General features: G+C 32.2%; 1 protein-coding gene across 2 annotated transcripts; it reads left to right on the top strand.

Moving 5' to 3' along the window:
- The first annotated feature begins 478 nt into the window (after positions 1–478).
- LOC134680977 (proline-serine-threonine phosphatase-interacting protein 1-like) lies at positions 479–24898 on the top strand. Of its 2 annotated transcripts, XM_063540302.1 has the most exons (13): positions 479–647; positions 10197–10297; positions 10901–10972; positions 11848–11989; positions 12894–12956; positions 13548–13655; positions 14266–14277; positions 15371–15416; positions 19668–19747; positions 20079–20177; positions 21233–21329; positions 22076–22180; positions 22906–24898. In XM_063540302.1, coding segments are annotated over exons 1-13 (966 nt in total). In that variant the 5' UTR covers positions 479–608; the 3' UTR covers positions 22908–24898. The 2 variants fall into 2 exon arrangements, with proteins under 2 accessions (XP_063396372.1, XP_063396373.1); XM_063540303.1 differs by lacking the exon at positions 14266–14277.
- Positions 24899–25144: the final 246 nt, after the last annotated feature.

The following is a 25144-nucleotide window of genomic DNA, read 5'->3' as shown; positions in this document are numbered from 1 at the left end:
TCATTTCAAATAATGACCAAATTTGATGAGCATTGTATATTTTCAATTTTCATAACTGAAAAGTAAACTTCTAATTGGTCTTCGGTTTAGTCCAAATAGTTATGACGTCTTGAAAAGGCTATCACATATTCTCTTTGACGACTTACAGCAAACGTAAATCGCTGTGAGGCGTCAAAGCAAAAAAATATCGCTGTCAGTCTTCAAAGCCAAAAAATATAATACCTTTCAAGTCGTCATAACTTTTTGGACTGATGAAGAGTTGTCTCATACAACATCTTGTTAATACGTTTATATTAATAACTTGAATGCGGACCATTGATAAAAACAGAAAGATAAAGAGAGTCCAATACTTGTTCAATGCATGTTTCATCTACATAATAAATTGCAGACATGTACTTGTCAATGTCAAGTATTGAACAATCGACGTTTGTTAGTGCATACATTTTTCTTTGACAGGTTTGCGGTCTGTTACTTCCGAGAACACCTAATACATGTAATACACATTCGTAAACACTTGAGATTTATCATTGTGTATACCTGCTCGCAATATTTTACTTCCTTCTTTTTACAATGATGATTATATTGATAGTAAGGTAGACGTTTAAAATATGGGTCGACATAATAAAAGTTTCGTCGAGAATTTTTGGGTAAGAAATATTTAAAAAAATTTTAATTCATGATTTAAAATTAATTTAAGAAATATAATATTATATTTGATATATGATTTATACACGTAGACATATGAGGATTGTTTAGTATAGGTAAAACAAGTTAATTTTACTTGTCAAATCCGATATGTTTACCAAAAATTTACACTGAATTTGTTTTGAGAGAAACAATAAAACAGCTGCAGTATATGTTTTATTATGATTGATGTAATATGAAGTTTGTGACATTCGTATAATTATACTAAATATTGAAAAAAATCACCATGTACTTTTTAATAGTATATATCATGTATATGTGGTTAAGCTAACAAGTAAATGTATAAACATCAAACATCTTATTTTAGTAATTCTATGCATTTGATAAATGATATGCGTTGAAATTGAATCTCGTTTGAATAACTTCCTGTTTCGGAGTTCTTATTTCTGACTTTTAATAAAATTGTATTTGTACTCAAGAGCAATAAAGTGTTCATTGAACAAAGTAAATACTTATTATTTACATTTCCGAACACAATTTTAGTACATTTTGGTGTCATCAAAGTCTTAGCTTTGGGCGAACCTAAAAATATTAATGCAGAAACTCTTAGTTATTTATTTTATTCGGGGTACTACGATCCAATGAACACGATAAATAATACCAGTCTTGTGATCTATATTTAATTTTTATACATATATGAAACGAAGTCAAATCGTTGACCCTAAACACCTAAATAGTTTAAAAACCTAGGAGAACGGTAAATTCCCTACAAACTTAATACTTTTACTGTGTATACGATGATCTATATTATAAAGTAAATAGCAAACTTAAGTAGCAATATATTTTTTATCTATGATATTAACATATTAAATGTCTTTATATTCGTTGAAACATGAAATAACAAAACAATAAAATACCTCTAAGTTAATGAAAAAAAAATGCATGTGTACATACTATCGGTATTGTGCCTCGCTACCTTGAAAACTGAATGATTTGTTCAAAGAAATATCTATTGTCCTAATTTTTCCCACACTGGGTCAAAATTTGACTGAGATAATATACAATCGTGGAAGTATTTTATTACTTCCATGAAATAACCTTAGTAATACTTGTTTTCAGTACAGACACAAAATCATAATCTTCAAAAGGTATTCAAGCAAATTAAATTACGTTCGTTAATTGAAGAGGTAATTCAGTTCATACGTATATATTGTAACTGAAGACAATTTTGATGTTTAAGTACATTGTACATTAATTGTAAAATTTGCATCGAAGGTTGCAGACAGTTTAAAAAAAATACAAAACCATAGCTTTTAGTTTCTAATAGAATTTTTGTTTATGGTCAAAGTGTCACAATTTACCATTCTTTATAAAGATACTAGTAATTGCATGAATATTGGGGAATATTGTCCCGAGTAGAATTTTATATTGCACGAGGGGACAATATTCCCCAATATTCATGCAATAACCCTTTTATTGTATAGAAATATAATATTTGAAAGTAAAAATTGGTTTAAACTAAGATTTTGTCGTTGATGACGTCATGGATTTTGAAGATTAATCGACTAGTGCAATATTGGAATTTATTGCACCCAAACTTTTGGTTGCTTTCTATTGGACATATTATATTGCTATGCAATAATTAATGTTATTGTTGAGTGGTAATTATTTACTTATTAAACATCATACGAAATACATCATGCGGGTATTAAAATAATAAAGTAAAAACTTCTGAAATTTACAAAGAATATGAAATTATATTAATTAATGTACCATAATTTCGTTTACGAACGTATGGGAAATTTTATTTTATCTTATGGGCATTGTTTTTTTTTCTGGTCTGTGCGTCCGTTCGTCCGTCTGTCCCGCTTCAGGTTAAAGTTTTGGTAAAAGTTTTTGGTCGAGGTAGTTTTTGATGAAGTTGAATTCCAATCAACTTGAAACTTAGTACATTTGTTCCCTACATAATATGATTTTTTTCTAATTTTAAAGCCAAAGTAGAGATTCCCCCCCCCCCCATTTCCATGGTCCACTGAATATAGAAAATGATTGTACGGATGGGGCAACCGTATACTGGGGATAAATTCTTGTTTTTAGCTGTGTTTATGCATTGTTATTGATCAGATTAGTATCATAAATTATCCTTTTTTAACTGATCCATATAGTTTGTTCTTATATTGTGTCGTTAAGCGACTATGCCATGTTTAGGGGAGTAGTTATGACCGCAGACAAGTTTAACACCGCTACATTCTGTGTGCTCCTATCCCAAGTCATACCTGTAACACAGTAGTTGTCATATGTTGCTGTACATTATATTTGTTTTCGTTTCTTTATGTAATGTTTTGTACATGAAATAAGGCCGTTATTGTAGTTTTCGCGTTTGAATATGCATGCTCTTTTGCATTTTTAAAGTTATGGAAGTACCGGTGTATTTATACTTGTGATTTATGAATTTCTCTCAAGTCGGTGATAAAGCCGTCTTAAACTTGCAGTGAGCCGAGATTTTATTTGCTCCGTGTTGAAGGCCTCACTTGGAGTTTGAGATGAAGAACAGAAATACAAGCGCTGTTTCATTTGCTTACTGTGTGTTTTGTTTGTTGTGCGTGTACTTATTTTGTATCATGGATCATGGATAGCCCATATTCTTAGTTTTTCTATTCTATGCTATTTTTGTATTTGGCAAAACTTTTAGGTCCTCAATTCTCTCCAGCTTTGTACTTTATTTGGCCTTTTTGACTATTTTGGATTCGAGCGCCACTGATAAGTCTCAACTGTGGACAAAAAGCGCGTCTGGCGTAAATACAAAATTTAATCCTGGTATCTTGGATGAGTTTAATTACCTTTATTATTTTTGTATTGTAACAATAATATCCTTTATTTCAAAGACGTAACCCTAACAGTTACTTCAGTCCCATCTAAACCCCCTTTCTCTTTTATAATTGTGTCCGATTGTGTGCGCTAGACCACTGTATTATAACACAAGTAGAATTCAGTATAGCCGGTATGAAGATGTAGTTTTAAACCGGTAATTTAAAAAAAACCTTGAGTTTCCCGTTGTAATCATTTAAAACATCTTATCGAAAAATATCTTTTTTGATTAACTGGAAAGGAATATGAAATTATATTACTAATTATTAATGTAACAAACTTTCAGTTAAAAACGAAGAGGAAATTATAAATTGTGTATTATATAGTAAGACAGAGGTTGCACAACGTTGTATACATGTATACAAACTGTCCTTGGAAAGATCATGTTTTACTTTGATTATAAAAAAATGTAAAGTAGTCATGTACACGTACTTTGTATCTGACAAGCATGTCAGGACCGCATTGAATTAAGATTATTGTTTAGGTCAGTGTCACGATCCTTGATTTTAAATTAACTGTTCTGCTAAAAAAAAAGGAGGAAATCGGCGAGATACCGTCTTTCCTGATTCATTTGCCAGATACCGTCTTGCCTTGCTTACTTGCAGATACCGTCTTGCCTGACTTACTTGCAAATACCGTTTTGTCTGACTCACTTGCCAGATACCGTCTTGCCCTACTTACTTTCAGATACCGTTTTGTCTGACTCACTTGCCGAATAGCGTCTTGCCTGACTTACTTGCAGATACCGTCTTGTCTGACTCACTTGCCAGATACCGTCTTGCCCTACTTACTTTCAGATACCGTTTTGTCTGACTCACTTGCCGAATACCGTCTTGCCTGACTTACTTGCAGATACCGTCTTGTCTGACTCACTTGCCAGATACCGTCTTGCCCGACTTACTTTCAGATACCGTTTTGTCTGACTCACTTGCCAGATACCGTCTTGCCTGACTTACTTGCAGATACCGTCTTGTCTGACTCACTTGCCGGATACCGTCTTGCCCGATTTACTTACCAGATACCGTCTTGCCCGACTGACTTGACAGATACCGTCTTGTCTGACTTTCTTGCCAGATACCGTCTTGTCTGACTCACTTGACAGATACCGTTTTGCCTGACTTACTTGCAGATACCGTCTTGTCTGACTCACTTGACAGATACCGTCTTGCCTGACTTACTTGACAGATACCGTCTTGTCTGACTCATTTGACAGATACCGTCTTGCCTGACTTACTTTCAGATACCGTTTTGTCTGACTCACTTGCCAGATACCGTCTTGCCTGACTTACTTGCAGATACCGTCTTGTCTGACTCACTTGCCGGATACCGTCTTGCCTGACTTACTTGCCAGATAACGCCTTGTCTGACTCACTTGCCGGATACCGTCTTGTCTGACTCACTTACCAGGTACCGTCTTGTCCGACTTACTTATCAGATACCGTCTTGTCTGACTCACTTGCCGCATACCGTCTTGTCTGACTCACTTGCAAGTTATCGTCTTGTCTGACTCACTTGCCAGATACCGTCTTGTCTGACTCACTTGCCGGATACCGTCTTGCCCGACTTACTTACCAGATACCGTCTTGTCTGACTCACTTGCCAGATACCGTCTTGTCGGACTCACTTGACAGATACCGTCTTGTCTGACTCACTTGCCAGATACTGTCTTGCCTCACTTACTTGACAGATACCGTCTTGTCTGACTCACTTGACAGATACCGTCTTGCCTGACTTACTTGCAGATACCGTCTTGTCTGATTCACGTTTGACAGTCTGGGAAATTGGAAATCGTATGGAATCGGCATCGGTATTTTCCTTGTTTTATGTGATACTAGCAATATTCTTTGTTTTAAAGAGGATAACTCGAATGACTTTAATATTTATACAAGTATATAGAAAGCTCTGTTACTGTTTACAATATAGTCTAAGACTTTGAACAACGGCCTTAGTTTGAAATTACTTCGGCGCTTTTGGATCTAAAACCCCTTTATCTTTTTAATTGTGTGTAATATATAAGAAAAACAAGGGATATGTGGTATTCATGATATATGACACAAACTGCTTCAAACTTCAATATTAATATTTAAATAGATCTAGTTATGTTATATATTTATGGAAATGTCCTTTAACTGGTAAATTAAAAAAAATGTTTTTATGTTTCAGTTACATTTCCTGTATTCAATTAAACAATATAATCGATAAATCTTTCTTTTAATTTCCCGAATTAAAAAACTGGAAAGGAATATGAAATTATACTAATTTTTGTACCATAATTTCAATAACAAACAAGGCGGAAATTTTATTTTAGTATCGGAAGACAGTACATACATTGGACTGGCCTTGGCAAATTCATGTTTTACTATAAAACATAATAATATATTATATACAACTCGTCTAAACATCAACCCAACAATGTTAGATCTGTAAATTTGCTTTCGCAAATTTTTGGTTCTTCCCTCGCCGGGATTCGAACCCATGCTACTGTGATATCGTGACACCAAATCGCCTGCACTGCAGCCGTCCCGCTAGACCACACGACCACCTGGGCTCTCAATATATAGCGGGACGGCTGCAGTGCAGGCGATTTGGTGTCACGATATCACAGTAGCATGGGTTCGAATCCCGGCGAGGGAAGAATCAAAAATTTGCGAAAGCAAATTTACAGATCTAACATTGTTGGGTTGATGTTTAGACGAGTTGTATATATATATATATATATATATAGTCATGTATAGGTGTTATGTACCAGAGAATTACAAGCCAAACATGAGTTTAGATGAATCTTGATTTTCAATTATGTTTTTGCTGAAAAAAGCAAGGAACAGCTTGAAGAAGGCGACCAGTCCTGATTAAAATCAAACCTCTCACTTGCTTTCGTTAAAAAAAACCTTTATTTTAATATCCTTCGCGATATATCAGATAACGGGAGCGCTTAGAGATTTGATTTTGATCAGTCCAAGATTACTCTGACGTCCAACGGCTGTTTTGCCAGACAAGCTGCATGGGGCCACTAGATTTTGATAAGAATAGAAGGCGGCAAAATATAATCTTGCCTTGCTCACTTTTAAGAGTAGGGAAACTTAAAAAAGTATGGCGTCAGAATACGCTATTTCCCCATATTTTGAGATAATAATATCCCATATTTTAAAAAGGTTACCCATTTAGTGTACATGTATTTACTTCTCTTTCTTGTTTAGTTTTAGATTTCATTTTTATATTGACGACCTTCCACTGTACTAAAGGATGTAATATTTTTTCGGCAATTAACTAGATTTCCCATAACAAAACATCTATGTCATATTTGTATATATTGTGTGTACATTATTAAGGCTAAAGGTCATACTACAAATGTACGTCTTCATTGACATTCTCAATAATCTTAACGCATATATATCTCAAAAGGTTGAATTGGGTATAGAAATTTTACTTCGCCTTCGTATGTATATCCATTAAATACTAACGGGTTGGATTGAACTAATGTCTCTATTCTGATGCGACTTTTATTGGTAATTATATACCCTCAAAAGAATCTACGAGCATGTATTTCAAAGGAGGACCACTTAGTCTCCCTTAAGTGCTATCATATGCAGCCCATGAAATAAGATATGAAACAACTTTAGGAAAATAGTCGAACATACAAAACAATAAATCTGTTTTTGGAAAAGTCAGACTGACAGTGACAAACAGTAATATTAGTTAAATAGCGAAAGTTGAATTAAAAAACATGAAAAGTTCAGCATTTTTCATGCTCGGACCATACCGTAAAGCTTTATGAATGCCGCTCCTGATAGACCCTAATGCATTGTTAAGGTCGTTGAAATACCATCGTTATACAAAGAATGAATAAACCTGAAACATTTCGGAAATCACTTATATTCAAGTATATCTAAGATGAAAATGCCTTTAAAGCGATGTCAATTGTATAAGTGCCCCTTTTACGTCAAGTAACACCGGACTTATTACATAATTGTGCACTTATTTAAAACCAACGACACATGACCACTTTTGTCTCTCAATGTGGGAGTATTTATGATTGACTGTTTGTGTGTGAAATTAATGTTCTTTTATGTAACTTTATTTTCATATATTTTTTTTTTTTATGAAATTGTAAAAGCTTATTATTATTATCTGTACTTTTTTAAAATGCAAAATGGCAGAACCGCTTTGGATTTCTGTTAAGGTAAATCCAAGCTCTCAAACTTCAACTTCAAAGGACTCAATAAAATTCAAACAAATTTGAGAACAAAGCTCTTTTCGTGATAGTATAAAAAATAAATACAAATATGACAAACTTGTAAACGCACATGTACACATGCACGTGTTTCGCTACCTGTTTCATTTTCCTTTTAATTTTTTATTTGTTCTAGCAGATTTTGACAAGGAAATGATTTCAAAGTCGGAAATAAACTTTTTTCAATTAAAACAATAGGTTTAATTATACCTATTGTACTAACAGCTATACAATTATCTTTTCATCTACATCCGGTCGGAGTTGGATATTAAATCTGGTATCTATAATAGGGAGAGTTTCAGATTCTCTGTGCATTAATAAACATTTGCAACAGCTATTTAAGAGGTCCTGATGTGACCTAACTTTCCTATCTTCAGAACATACTAATTGGACTTATTGTTACTTTGTTCGTCCAGAACATAAATGTAACATTTGCAACTGGACGTTCAGCAAAAAAGAAAAGAATCAAATAATCTATTGAATAATAGCTGCTTCTGACTAATATTTAATATAAATATATACAAATATGAAGATGTGGTATGATTGCCAAAGAGACAAGATGTGGTATGATTGCCAAAGAGACAAGATGTGGTATGATTGCCAAAGACACAAGATGTGGTATGATTGCCAAAGAGACAAGATGTGGTATGATTGCCAAAGAGACAAGATGTGGTATGATTGCCAAAGAGACAAGATGTGGTATGATTGCCAAAGACACAAGATGTGGTATGATTGCCAAAGAGACAAGATGTGGTATGATTGCCAAAGAGACAAGATGTGGTATGATTGCCAAAGAGACAAGATGTGGTATGATTGCCAAAGACACAAGATGTGGTATGATTGCCAAAGAGACAAGATGTGGTATGATTGCCAAAGAGACAAGATGTGGTATGATTGCCAAAGAGACAAGATGTGGTATGATTGCCAAAGAGACAAGATGTGGTATGATTGCCAAAGACACAAGATGTGGTATGATTGCCAAAGAGACAAGATGTGGTATGATTGCCAAAGAGACAAGATGTGGTATGATTGCCAAAGACACAAGATGTGGTATGATTGCCAAAGAGACAAGATGTGGTATGATTGCCAAAGAGACAAGATGTGGTATGATTGCCAAAGAGACAAGATGTGGTATGATTGCCAAAGACACAAGATGTGGTATGATTGCCAAAGAGACAAGATGTGGTATGATTGCCAAAGAGACAAGATGTGGTATGATTGCCAAAGAGACAAGATGTGGTATGATTGCCAAAGAGACAACTCAACAGTACAGACCAAATGACACAGACATAAACAAGTATAGGTCACAGTACGGCATACAACAATGAGTAAAACCCATACCCACAGACATAAAAGGAAGATATGAGCAGTACCACAGCATTTGATGTTAGTTTGTGACAACTATCTGGGTCTTTTTGATCTATAAGATATAAAACGACACTCTCATACCAATATTTTTTTATTCTAGGACCATTTTCGTCTTGGTATAGGTGTAGCTCTGCCCTCTTACTGATGTTTTAAGCCTTTTTAGCTCACCTGGCTAAAAGGGCCAAGTGAGCTTTTCTCATCACTTGGCGTCCGTCGTCCGTCGTCGTCGTCCGGCGGTAGCTTTTACTAAAATCTTCTCCTCTGAAACTACTGGGTCAAATTAATCCAAACTTGGCAACAATCATCTTTGGGGTATCTAGTTTAAAAAATGTGTGGAGTGACCCGGCCATCCAACCAAGATGGCCACCACAGCTAAAAATAGAACATAGGGGTAAAATGCAATTTATGGCTTATAATTCAAAAACCAAAGCATTTAGAGCAAATCTGACAAGAGGTTAAATTGTTTATGAAGTCAAGATCTAGCTACCCTGAAATTTTCAGACAAATTGGACAATTGGTTGTTGGGTTGCTGTCCCTGAATTAGTTATTTTTAAGGAAATTTTGCCGTTTTTTGTTATTATCTTAAATATCATTGTAGATAGAGATAAACTGTAAACAGCAATAATGTTCAGCAAAGTAAGATCTACAAATAAGTGACCATGTTACAGCCCTTTACAGTCAATTTTTAACAATTTTCATAAATTTTGTAAATTTATGTTTTTTAACAAAATATTTCCCTCTGTGACTAATGGACCAAGTTATTAGATGAAGATAATTGTAAGTAGCAAGAATGTTCAGTAAATTAATATCTACAAGCACATCGCCATCACCAAAACCCAATGTTGTCATTAATCCATCTGTGTCTTTTGTTGAATATGCGCATAGACCAAGGTGAGCGACACAGGCTCTTAAGAGCCTCTAGTTAAATTATTACATCAGGTCGAGGATACAACTAATTTCTTGGGGTTTGTAAAACGACATTCTCATTCCGATATCTTTTTGTTCGAAGACCATATTCGCATGTAGAATATAGTAGCTATGCCCTCTTATGGATGTTTTATGTCTTTTCATATTATTTTATTAGGTTGAGGATATAAACAGCTCTTCAGGTTTTGATGTGTTATGTGCTCGTATGAGAGATGGAAGAAAGCTGTGTAAAGAAATAGATGACTACTTACGACAAAGGTACGGATAAATACTGTAAACAAACTTATTTTCGTGGATACTTTATTTCGCGTTTAGCATTTACTAGTCTTTTTCGCGGTGGTTTAAATTCGCTATTTCCATTTTTTTGTAATGTAGGTAAATAAAGAAAGATCCATGTTTTACGACGATATAAGCGACGATTAATATTCGCGGTTTTCTACTCGCGAAAAACGCGATTATACATGTAATGAATCGCTCGCAAATTTATTTTTACTCAGTGTTAATTTACATCAATATTTTGATGTGGGTACTACAATTGTTGGGATCAAGCAGACAAAACGGTGAATGGAAATGGGGAATATGTCAAAGAGACAACAACCAGACTTAAGGGCAGATAAATAGCAGAATGCCACAAATCGGTGTTCACTCACACCCGGAAGCGGGCTTCAACAAACATCACACATATATATCAACACTGACAGAAAAAAAAACCATTAGTACATGTAATATATACATTTATCGAACAAAGAAGCCAACGTATTTGCCACAAAATTAACTCTTTTTTGTCTAAAAACACTTTTTTATTTAATCTTTAACCTCATCATGCTATTCATTAAAGTTCCATTTCTAATTTTATTTCAGATCAAAAATTGAAACTCAGTATGTTAAAGAATTACAGAAACTGAACAAACAAGACAACAAAGAAGATTTAGGGTAATGCAACTAAAATGGCATACTATATTTTTTTTTACCCTTTTTCCGTAATTTACCTCAAGTTTATAGCAGAAATGATTTTAATTTACACGTCACCTAGCAATACGTTTTTTCGAATCTGATGTTCAGTGGTTGTCGTCTTAGTTTATGTGGTTATATAGACTAAACCGTCGTAACTACGATCCCCTTCCCTTTCATGAAAGTGACCTACCAAATTTGACTATTTACCGGATGTGTTATCACATAAGCAACACGACGGGTGCCACATGTGGAGTAGGATCTGCCTACCCTTCCGGAGCACCTGCGATCACCCTTTGGTGGGATTCGTGTTGCTTATTCTTTAGTTTTCTATGTTGTGTCATGTGTACTATTGTTCTCTGTTTGTATATTTTCATTTTTAGCCATGGCGTTGTCAGTTTATTTTCGATTTATGAGTTTGACTGTCCCTTTAGTATCTTTCGTCCCTCTTTTAGACCGGGGTGTCCACACATGCCACAAAATCAGTACATGTACAGCACATGTACAGCAAAAAAAACCAAAAAAAAAAACACAAGAATTCGCGCTTTATTCGAGCGTCACTGATGAGTCTCTGTAGACGAAATGCGCGTCTGGCGTATATATAAAATTTTAATCCTGGTATCTATGATGAGTTTATTTATTGCTGTTCAGTGTCGTCTCAATCTTCATCTTTTGAATGATTAATTGATTACAATGTATTTTACCGTAATCCATATTTCTTTTTATTCGTCTTAAACGTGTTTGCGCTTTATGTATGTACATGTGCTCGAAAAGAGTTTAGAAGCACATCTGTCACTAGTGTTGCTTTTCAGTAATTTTTGTTTTTCGTTTGAAAAGTGTTTTTCGTTTCAAAATAGGGGCTTAGAAATTGCTTGGAGAGAAATGAAACAACAAACGGAAAGAATAGCACACCATCATGACTTGGCAGCGAAACATTTTCTCAACGTAGCAAATGAACTAACTTCATTTAATACTGAACAAAAGAAAGTCACAAAAGAGGTAAAATTAAGTTTTTATTCACGATTGTTCTCCTTTCATTTTCATAAGGCCAAATAAAAAATATGTGTGTTTCCAATTTCTACTCTATATTTTAAGCTTAAAAATAGGCCACCTTAAAGTTTTTTTGGTCGGTTTTCAATTAGAATTGTCAAAGTAAGAATTTCTACCTACGATGTTATAAAAAAAACCCACACATATTATTTTATTAGGCCTAAGTTAAATTACTGATCAAATGGTAATCGTGTTGCCTATGTAAAGGTTTTGTAATAAGGTCGGTAAATTTGTTTATTGTAGCTATAGTTGGTAGCATGGAGCTTAATACTAAATTAATACCATTATTCCGAATGTTTGTTTTTGTATAATATATTCAAATGCAATGTTTTGATAATAACTAAACATCTATATAATGCAAGTGGACATGAAGCAAACTTCAATCAATCAATTGATCAGCAGCTGATAGTATGATGGACATTGCTGGTATATTGCAAACATTTTTTTTTTTACTGAAGCACTTTCCCACTATATTAAAAAGGAGAAGTGATTTTTATTGCTATTATACGACCATTAGTAATTAGCGAAACGCATACAGTATATAGTAAACTTTAAAAGGTCATTGATTGAAAAATGTGAAACAATTCAAAAGAATAAAAAACATTAGCGACCCATACTTAAACAATAAAAAGAGAAAACATTGACGAACACTTTAATACATGTTCCTGGAATTAGACAGACACATAAAGAATGTGTTGGGGATAAACGTGTGACCGCCCAACCATCCGTCTAACATATGGTGTAACAGCACAACACAACTTAAATAATGAAATTGGAAACGACTTCACCTACCAAGGCACAAATCAATGAAAAAAAAAGACTAACATTTCAATGAATATGATTTTTTTTACAGTGGGAGGACAAAGTATCAAAGCTTCATAGTGCTGCCAAAAACACATACGCTAAGGTTAATAATGTGAGTAATTCGGTATCAGTATTTATATCACTTTATAACTTTTGTAGTAGACTGTTAACGATGTTGATAATGGTAGTCTTGGTTCATAACTGCATTAGATTTGAAGACCGTCATACGTTGATTTTAATAGAAATTTGAAAGCAGATTGATGGTTAGATATATATGTTTCAATATTTAAACTTCCTATTGCTATTTATCCTTCTAATTTAATTACACATCTTCTTGTCCTTCGTCACAACTCGGTCGATTCCGTAGTAGCGAATTCACCCGAGTATTGCCGATTGAATCTTTTAGTAGAATATTACGTCGAAGTCATGTGATTGATGTATGACGACAATAAAACCAACTCTTGAGGTAGAACAAGGAATAATTCATTCGATATCCTGTATAACCTTTTTTTTTTTATATCAGAAGACCGAAAAATATACAAATTTAAAGCGTTTAGAAATATTCAATCATAAAATTATTTCGAAGACTTTTTATTGGAAAAAAAAGAAATGTCATCCTTTATTCTTTTAAAAAAAAAAATGTTTTGGTTTAAATTTAAAAAAATATGTTTGTAATTTAGACTTATATTCCTAATTTTTAAAGCAACAAAAAGTGTATGTTTCTAAGTATGATGAAAACTCCAGTGCTCAAGCTGCCTTAAAGTACAACGAGAAACACAGTAGCAACATCACGCCTAAAGAAATGGATAAGGTAAAATTATATACAATGTAGTATGCACTCGGCAAATTCTTAAATTTAATGTAGGTTACAGCTTCTTTCTCCATTTATATTGCTGGACTTTTAGTTTAAATTTTATCTTGCATTCTTAAAATTATAGCTATTCACAATAGGTATAGTACTTTAAAATTGCGAATGGAAATTGGGAATGTGTCAAAGAGACAACAACCCGACCACAGAGCAGACAACAGCCGAAGGCCACCAGAGGGTCTTCAATGCAGCAAGAAAATCCCGCACCCGCAGGCGTCCTTTAGTTGGTTCCTTGACAAATATGTATACTAGTTCAGTGATAATGGACGTCATACTAAACTCTGAATTATACATAAGAAACAAAAATTATAAATTTTATTTATATCTGCAAAGTTTGAGACAGATTGATAATTAATGGGTTAGACTGTTTGTTGGAATAAAGAAATTTTAGTGATGTATTGTATTATTGAGACTGATTTATTAAAATTTTGCCGATCAAAATATTTGTGTTTGTTTGAATCAAATTGCCAACTTAGCTATTCAAGGGGAGATAACTCAAATAGAAATTGCTTTATACAGGAATGATAGAGGAATTTTAAATTTTTACTTGTAGCTAGAACAGAAGGTCGGTGACACAATTTTTATTTTTTTTATAAATTTTCTTAAAGCATATTTTAATTAAAAGCTATCTTTTCTTATTTTTTTTGCAAAATTCTATCTCATTGATTTCTTTTTATTCACAAAATGTGTTTTTGTCATGAACAATCTACAATTTTGCACGACATTTAGCTTGAAAATAACACAGTGCCCCTTTTAAATTTAATTTAATCATTATATTAAAAAAAAAAGCATAGGAAAATCTACATTCTTGCTTCCTCCATCAAAACACTGATTTTAACGAAAAAAAATTAAAAAATTAAATTAAAATTAAAAAAAAAATGGAACGGAATAGCCTTTGAAAAGTGACGAAAGCGGCGTAAAACACCAATCAACCAATCAATCGTATTTCATATATCATATGATTTGTTTTTTTTCAATTGATTGGTAGCGTGATTTTTAACCTTGGTAAATGACTTTTTTTCTCTCTTTGCTTTTAGTCTATACAAACGATTAATGTAAGCAGCTAGTTTTTTTTATAGGAAATATTGAGGCATGAGTTGTTACCTTTCTTCAAAGTGTCTCGACGAGTATATTTCGGCTGCTTATAAACTAATAACTTAATATATCCTTAACGGCTTTTTTCTCTCCCCTCAGTGGAATCAGAGGTCTTTACATTTTGGTTACCCATATTGTTGTAAGTGACATAACCTTTTGTGCTGGAGGTACATGTACAAAATGGGCTGTTTTTCTGAGTGAATATCCCACAGACCAAAAAGATGATTAATAAATCATTGGGTCTTCAGAAAAGGAATTTTAATACTAGGGGTGTCTGTATTTTTATTGGCTGGTTCAGTTTTGCTGCATGATTGCTTATCTTTTTAGTTTAATAACACTTTAATAATTCTTAAATTGAAAGTGTGAATGTAACAGAGACAAACAACCCTACAAAAGGACAGAAAAAAGCTGGAGGCAACCGATGTTTACTTTAATTCTTAGTCATTTTCAAAAAGTTTCAAAATATGCTCTGCAACACACAAAATAGAATGAAATAGTTACTAAGCTACACAGAAAAAAATAATACACAAGTTGAATATCTATTTTGCATATATATTTTTTAGACCAGAACAAAAGCTGACAAAGCAAGGGATGAGTTAGAGAAAACAGGTATTTTTTTTTTTATGTCAAGGTAAAACAAGAATGAAATCTTATTCAATGTAGTAAGTAATTTTCGACATGTAAGTAATTAATGACATGTCTTTGGCTAAATTAAGTGTGTTTTATGCTTAAAGATCTTAATAGAAACAGCGGGAGCATGTACTGTTGACATACTGTGCTGGTTTGTGAAATATCTGAAAAATTAAAATTAAGAATGGCAATGGGGAATATGTCAAAGAGACAACAACCCGAACAAAGAGCAGACAAAAGCCGAAGGTCACCAATGGGTCTTCAACGCAGCGAGAAAACACCGCTCCTGGAGGCGGTCCTCAGCTGGTCTCAGAGACATACAGATGTGTACGAGATTAGTGAAAAAGACGTGCATCTTTTAAAATAAATGCTTTTTATATACAAAAGTATATATTTTAGCATATGAAATATTTTTAAGATTCGGTTAGATTCAATGTCCTGTTATTTAATTTATAACAAAATTAAAAATTACAATAAAAGAAGCGCATTTGTAAGTGTACTCCACAGTGGTTAATAATGTACAATTTTAATATACCGTATACTTTTGTTAATTTATAGTTCATTTCTGTATTTGTTACATTGTCGTTTGGTTTTTTGCTGCACTCTAGTTTTTCTGTTGTTTGTTGTGTTCCTATTAAAGTTGATGTGTTTTCCTCGGTTTTAGTTTTTAACCCGGATTTATTTTCTCTTTTTAAAATCAATTTATGACTTTCGAACAGCGGTACATTTGTTATATATAGTACACAAAGTACAAAAAGTTACGAATGTTATTTTATAGAACTTTTTGGGAACATCTTAAAGAGTTTGCAGTCAAAACTTTTAATCTTTCATTTGATAAAGGGGAGTTAACAAATTCACAAAAATTAGGAGTTATTTCCCTTTTACATAAAAAAAATGATCCTCTCAGTTTAGACAATTATAGACCTATAACATTATTGAATGTTGACACAAAATTAGTTGCTTATTCACTTGCTCAAAGGATAATTAAAGTATTACCACAAATTATTCATGGAGACCAAAATGGGTATGTTAAAAAAAGATACATAGGATATAATATTAGACAAATTCAAGATGTCATAGATTATGCAGACAAATTTAATATAGAGGGTGCCTTATTATTTTTAGATTTTTCGAAAGCATTTGATTCATTAGAATGGGACTTTATGTTCTTTGCTTTACAAAAATTTGGATTTAAAAATTCTATGATGAGATGGATAAAACTTTTATACACTGACATAAAAAGTTCAGTTTTAAACAATGGGTGGATCTCTAAACCCATGAGTATATATCGTGGTATACGTCAAGGCTGCCCTTGCAGTGCGATAATTTTTGTTATTGCTGTTGAGATTCTTGCTTGTAAAATTAGGCAAGACCATAACCTAAAAGGATTTGAAATCAAGATAGATGGAAAAACCCACACTTTAAAAATAAGTCAATTAGCAGATGACACTACTCTTTTTCTCAAATCAAAACAAGATATTTCAAAAGCTCTTAACATGATTGAAAAATTTGGATCACTTTCAGGATTAAAACTTAACAGATCTAAAACAGAGGGTATTTGGCTAGGGAAGCAAAAACATTGTAAAGAAAAATATGAAAATATTAACTTTACAGAAAAACCAATTAAGAGTCTCGGGATATATTTTGGGCATAATAAAAAAGAGTGTCAAAAACTAAATTTTGATAAACAGCTAGAAAAGACTAAAAAAATTATATCAAACTGGAAAAAAAGGAACTTAACCATGATAGGAAGAATAACAGTTATTAAATCTTTAATAATTCCTATAATCACTTATTTGGCTACAGTGTCAACCTTAAGCAAAGAATACTTGGATAAATTTTAAAAAATCATATATGAATTTTTATGGAACAATAAGACAGAAAAAGTTAAACGCACCGTATTAAGCTATAACCAACTAGCTGGTGGGTTAAAAATGGTAAATATAGATAAATATATAGAATCTATAAAGATAGGTTGGATAAAAAGATTAACTGCTGATAAATTTCTTAATTGGATGGTTATACCAAAATTTTATCTTAATAAATTTGGTAGCAATCTACTTATCTTAAGGATGAATACTAATAGTATATATTCTATACCGGGTACTAAAGAGCTACCAGAATTTTATCATGATATGATTAAAGTATGGTTAAAAAATAAAAATAATAAAACTAAAAATCCAAATAATTACAGACTTATCCGTCAAGAAGTTATTTGGGGAAATCAATTAATTAAATTTCAAAAGAAAACACTCCTTTTTCAAAATTGGATAGACAGTAATATCATTCATATAAATGATATCATTAATGAAAATGGAGTCTTTTCAGAAAAAAATTATAAGTTTAAAGTTAAAAAATAAATCAAACTGGATAGCTGAATTCTCAAAATTGAGAAAAGCAATTCCAAAAGAATGGTTAGAAATATTAAATGAAGAATGTTCAATAAAAACTAGTGTTTTAATAAATAACTCACTATATATAAGTGAAAAAAATAATTGCCAACATAAACTAGAAAAATTAGATTCAAAGAAAATTTATTCAATTTTAATAGAATATGATAAAGAAGTTCCAATAGGATATCATAAGTGGAATAATATTTTGAAATGTGAAAACATACAAATTGAAGCTCAATATGTGCAAAAATTTATTCATAATTACTTAAAAGATAATAAACTGAAAATGTGCAGATGGAAATTATTACACTTTATTCTTCCAAACAAAGTCTTATTAAAACAATGGAAAATAAGCCAGAACTCTACTTGTAATTTTTGTAACGTTACAGAAGACTATAAACATTTTTTTGTAACATGCCACTTTTTAGATGAGTTTTGGGGAGAAATATATAAGATACTTGAATTAGTTAAGATTGGTAGACACATTCTCACTGAAAAAAAAATAATCTGGGGATATAAAATTAATGATGAACATTATTATGAAATAAACTTTCTACTTACAATTATTGTATTTACTATTCACAAAATACATTATTTGTCAGAATATAGAACACAAAATATCAACATATATAATGTTTTTAGGTCAGAATTTAAAATAGGATTATTATTACAAAAAAAATATAGTAATATTGAAAGTAAAGGGATACTAGAAAAGATATATTCTTATATTTGATAGCATTATTGACAGTATTGCAATATTTTATGTATTTTACAGAGCTCCTTGTACTTCAATTGTTTGATAGGTGTTTGTTTTTTTGAGTTTTGAAAGTGAAAGTACAAATATACTTTTTCCTTAAATCTACATACTGTAACTTAATATTATACATAAGATATGCAAATCATGCTTAATACATTATGAGAACAAGATTCTTATGTAAACCTACCTTCCGTGGCTAATTCATTTAAATTTGGAAAGCACGTGGTGAAAGTAATTAATCCACACAAAAAATAACAAATGAATTTACCGTTATACCGGATAACAGAGAAATACATTAAACCACAAATCAAATTCGGAACACGCTTAGATAACCCGTGATTCTGTTTTTATCCCCAACATCTATCAGATAGTTACAATATATATATATAAAGTTCCTATTCAGAGTTATAATTGTAAAATTATAGAGAATTAATGTATTTAATGATAAATAATGTATAACGACAAATAATATATAAACTAACAAAATTATAAAAAAAATACTACCTGAAGATACCCTGGTCTTAAGGTACTAACAAACAGGGATCTTTACTGAAATAGCTGTACCAGTGAAGAAATCTGTTAACAGCATGTGATATATTGTTGTTGAATAAAAAAAAAAAAAAAAAAACGAATGTTATTGCTAATATTTTCTAACATTGCCCTAGTAAACTTCAAAATATTCAAAGTTTAAGATGTTGCATACGAAGTCAAGATGGCAAGAAAATCAAATGGTATAAGTTTTAAAAAAATTGTTTGGTCTGAAATTTTACCAACTACCACTCTCACCAAGTACGAGCATACTTCTATCAATCAGTTCACATCGAACGGATTTTGTGTAAAGAAGTCTAAAACAGTATGAAAATCGCATGATCTTATGGAATGCCAATAAACAAATAAACAATGCCAACAGGATAAATATACACACGTTAACATAGATCGTATCTAAATTAACGGGCTTCATAAACAAAATGTCAGTGTAAGACATAAGATCGTAAGATCGTAACAAAGGGTCAAGGAAACTTTTGATGGATTTTAATCATTTACCTTTACGTGAATTAAACTATTGTGTTTCCCTTTCAGATACGCTATATCAAAACCTTGTGAAGCAAGTCCAAGAAGAGATGTCAACATGGGAGAAAGAAATGTCTAGTTTATGTAAAGTGAGTTTTTCGATCATTTGCTTTATTTTTCCCCATTATTCACACTTTGAAATAACAAACCATTCGATCCAGACAATTTTGCAGACTAAGGAAATTTCGTGTATATATCATTTACTTGTGCATATACAATGTGTTTTCAATATAAATAAGACAGATAGAAATTAAAGAGCATATAAATATTAAACTATAAGTAGAAAAAAAATGAAGACAAGCTGAAGGAGAAAAGATGGATAAATAAAATTCTTCAATGATCAAAGTGTGTCATTCAATTAATAATTTCACATATTAATTAATTTTTAATTAAATAAGTTAAATTTTATTTTTTACATAGAAATTCCAAGATTTAGATGAACAAAGAATTGACCATTTACGTGATTATTTATGGAAGTGTACAAACATAGACTCACAGGCTAATGTTGATCATGATCAGGTAGGTAAATTCATCGAGGGTTATGGTCAAGATACATGTAAAAAGTAGTATAAACAATCCAAGTCATCATGGAAAAAAAGTAAACATTTATTGGTCAAACTATGGCCTTCAACCAGAAGTTTATTAGGGCTAAGTGCTTGTCCTTTCAAAGTCGGAGAATTTCTCAGCGATTGTCGAATTCTATTGTGATTTTTATCTCTCTCTATATTTTGATAGGGTATGTTTATTGTATTCACCCATCAGTAGCGGTACATAAGGAATCGCCTCTGTCGATTCTCTGTCATCTAATGGTTGTAGTCTTGTAATTGACTGCTCAATAGGCTAACATGCAAAACAGCTGATCTTTGAAAATAAAAATAGAAAAAAATGCTAAATAGAAAAAAATATGTTCATATTCTGTATGTACTAATGTTAAATTGTGATTTAACCGCACCACTTCCATGATATTCTTCCACTTTCCTGGATAGATATCTCCGAAAAGATGCAGGATTTAAAAAAAATATATATAATTATATGTTTTTCAATTCAGCTAAAACCTATAACAAACAGAAAAAATTGAGTCCAGAAAAAGATTCAGAAAACAATGGACTATTTTGTTTCCCTCCATGTTTTGACACACCGGAAATTGGAGTTGTAAGGCATGACTGAAACCTAATGTCATCACGTCACACTTTTGGGGAAAAAATCAAAATCCCCCTAAAAAATGGCTCAAAAGATTTGAAAAACACTTACTCAGTCTCTTCTACAGGACATTGCGTTGTGTGCAGCTACTATTTTGATTTTTGATCTAAGTGATTTTTGTGATTACCCTAAAGGATACAGGAGACAACACACTACAGACAATTAAATTGTGTATATATACATGTTAAGTTAAACAACAGTTGACCGATTGCATCATACAAAAATAACTATTCTGTTATCTTATTGGCGGAGTTACTATTAGCAAGAATGACATATGTGACAGTAGCAAATCATTGAGCATTTGCACTGGTTTAATTTGCCTTGTTTTAAATTTATCAACTACTGTCTATAAATTGATGGTTGGTCTTTTTCAGTGTTGTGAAAATGTGAGACTTATATTGGAAAAATGTGATATAGACAATGATATTGATCATTTCATAACCAAACATAAAACTGGAAACAGACATCCAGGTAATTGTAAATATAAGACGATATTGTATGAGTCTCAAGGAGAAAAAACTTCATCCAAGTCACAATTAAATTTTGTAAAATTAAACCATTATAGACCGAAGTACCCCGTCAATACGGATCATTTGTTCACACAAAACAGCGAGCTATGAATAGGGTATTGAATGCTTTTTCATCCGAATTGTAGCCCTGCCTATTGAAAGTTAAGACAAATGAGTCGTTCTATTTTTTAATCTGGACTAGCATTTAAACACGCAATCAGTGCTTGCTGACACACATTGCAAACATGAGAGTGTTACTGTATATTTTTATACGTAGAAATTTGAAAATTATTAAGTGTCTACGAATCACCATCTTTACCATTAAATGAATTTGTGTGTTTGTTATCTACTGTTTAGATATAACGTGTAAATGTTTAAATTGACAAATAATAAACCTATTATGTTAGTGATTCGATAATTCCTGACAGATGAGAAAACTGAAGAATACATGATTATTAAGGAAGCTGACTTACCTGACCACTGGTATTGCAGTATAACACAATTAGGAGAAGAATAGAACATATATGCATTGTAAATAAAATTGAGAATGGAAATGGGGAATGTGTCAAAGAGACAACAACCCGACCAAATAAAAAACCCAACAGCAGAAGGTCACCAACAGGTCTTCAATGTAGCGAGAAATTCCCGCACCCGGAGGCGTGTACATGTTTAAACTAATATTTTAAGATTTCTTAATAATATTTCTAGCACGGGTTGAATACAAAGGTCATGCAAAAATAAGCACACCAGTTAGTAACCGAAGGTTGCCATCGATACCCAATTCAGGATCTCATATTTATGCTGATGTTAGTTGTAAGTATTAAGAGACATTATGTGAGCGGGGAGTGATTAGAAACAAATAATGAAAATGATTGACACAAACGGTCCCGTGTTTTTAGAAATTATGTCCCTTAGTATTGGTCTACAACAGGAAAAGTTTCAAACATCATTGGGTTAAATTGAATTGAGTAATATTTGTCACAATCAACTTGATCTGAAATATGATGTAAATGGAAATGAATAAGCACATTGTCTAAATTATGATGAGACTGTTATTAAAGTGAGAGGGTTAGCGCTATAGAACCAGGTTTAATCCACCATTTTCTACATTTGAAAATGCCTGTACCAAGTCAGGAATATAACAGTTCTTGTCCATTCGTTTTTGATGCGTTTTGTTATTTGATTTTGCAATGTGATTATGGACTTTCCAAATTAATTTTCCCCTGAGTGCAATATTTTTGTGATTTTACTTTTTAATTCTTTAAAAATGACAAAAAAACATGCGTTTGAATTTAATTTCGTGGACATTATGTCCATATATAGCGATGTGAAATATATCTTTAGGAAATAAACATAAAAATAAGGAAAACATTCGCAAAGCCTTTGCATCTGGTTTAAATGAAAACTAACATTTACTACTAGCTAACAGAATTTCTAATATTCAAAGACAAAAACATTTACACACCCCGGGGTTTATCTTATGAATAAGAACATTATCATGATTAGAATAAACAAATGATATGTCTATTTTTTTACAGAGAAAAACAGACTGCTTTATCAGATGATAATATGAATAGTGAGAACTGTTTGGATACTGTTCGTATATACATTGAATGCTATGTGATCTTATTGTGTAAAGACTGTTTTCAGTTCACTTGTTTCCTATTCATCTAAACTATAACATATATTATGGTAAAATCATGACTTTGATACCCGTACTAATTTTTGATACACGGTTCTGGTGCATGATATGGGTGTTTTATTATGTATACCGGTATAAGGCTCTCTCTCTTCCCTTGTTTCCGGTCCTTATTACTAGTATTTGTTCGATTATAACAGGTATACTGGCAAAACGGTAGCAAAGATGGGGAATGTCAAATAGAATACTGATGCATATTATAAAAATGTTCTCAGGTATGCAGACAAGTTATAGAGAGATAAGAAAAGCTTATTTTGTAAGAAATGTTTCAATTTACTCAAATCCCAGAGTTAAAAGGTAGATGTAGACTTTTGATAATTATGGTATTTTCTGTGAAAAAGTCAACTGAAAGAATCTAGACAATATCAAGAATGTAAAACATTTCCCGAGCACGTGAATTTATCATCATTTGTATTCAAATGATGCTCAAGATGTTGCTTCTTAAATATTTTATTTGTTATTTTTGTAGTCCGTTACCATGCATAGGTTTTTATATTTATCTAGAATTCAAAAGTGTATGCTCAGACCCCCCCCTTCCCCCTCTTTCTCCGATTTAATCATTATAAGAGAATTTTTTTAACCCTTAGATCATATGGCTCATTATTATTTGTTTCGAACGTTTTTATGCATCAGGCTCTGTATTTCAAATGTTAAAGGTTAGCTTTCCCGATGAAGGACATTCTAGAAAGCGCTTTGAACGTAATTCATAAATTACTGTTTGCTTTGCATTTTGGAAAGCAATTTGAAAATGTTGTCTCATGAATTTCACCAAAGCTGTGTATGGATATATCAGTTATATTTCCAATGTATATTAACTCATCATAGATACCCAGGTTTGAAATTTGTATTTGATTCAGACGCCCGTTTCGTCTACAGAAGACCACCAATACTGTTAGTGTCAATGGTATAATTCAAATTGAAGCTTTTATTATATTTGTATATTTTCATGAGTATTTATTAGGTCTTTCCACCTTTCTTGTGGAAAGACCTATTGAATTTGTTCTGATTAATTTTTTTTTTTCTTCCGCCTGATTTTTTTCTTGCGGTGTAAAAATGTTTCAAAAAATGTCGCTTAGTTTTTTTGTATATGATATCATTCAGTCAATACGCTTTTGAAACTGACCCTGTTTAACCGAACACGTTTCTTTGTAAGAATTATCTCCCCAAACACGGTTTTTCTTGTTATCAGATCTCCTCCGCAACCGTAAAAGAAAGCGACAAATTTATTTTTCCAAATTGCTTGTTATATGCTCAGGATGTTACGTTTTATTTTCACCGAAGCTTTACAAAGACTCCATATGAGAGTTATTTCCCCTTTGTAATGAAATAGATGAAATAAATTTGTTACTGGAAAACCATTAGTGATAGAGGCCTAGGGTCTTTTGATTTGAGGTCCTTGGTCCAAAAAAATGAAAATGAGGTCAAGGTCAAAGGTCAAGGTCATGTTCAAAAATATGATTTTGGCTTGTTATCTCTTATTTTCAGAAATCCTATAAGATATCGACAAAATATTTTCACAAAATGTGTGTTACGACATGGCGTAACACGTAAATTTTAGTTAAAAGGGTACGTAAACATTTGATGCGACTTTTCACCCTTTTATATCTTATATTATAGTTGTATGGTATTATAACTCATTATCATTATAAAGTAAAGGCTTAGGGTCTTTTGATTTAAGATCCTTGGTCCAAAAAAATGAAAATTAGGTCAAGGTCAAAGGTCAAGGTCAAATTCTAAATTTTGATTTTGGCTTATTTTCACTCTTTTTCATTAACCTTATAAGATTTCAACAAATTATTTTTACAAAATTGTTAGTTGCGACATGTCGTAACTTATAAATTTTGATTGGAAGGGTGCGAAGAGAATAAATGGGATTTTTGCCCCTGTTATATTAAGAATGATGCGTAAAGTCATATTACTCATGAACCATACATAATACAGACCTAGGGTCTTTTAATTTGGGATCCTTGGTTTATGACCTTGAAATTGAGGTCAAGGTCAAAGGTTAATTGGACGTTCTAGATTTTGACCTTTGCTTGAAATTCATATTTATATATCATTTAGCCATAGGAACTGAC

Source organism: Mytilus trossulus, chromosome 8, assembly GCF_036588685.1.
Source record: "Mytilus trossulus isolate FHL-02 chromosome 8, PNRI_Mtr1.1.1.hap1, whole genome shotgun sequence".
NCBI classification, from domain to species: Eukaryota; Metazoa; Mollusca; class Bivalvia; order Mytilida; family Mytilidae; genus Mytilus; species Mytilus trossulus.
This window is presented reverse-complemented; position numbering and strand designations above follow the sequence as displayed.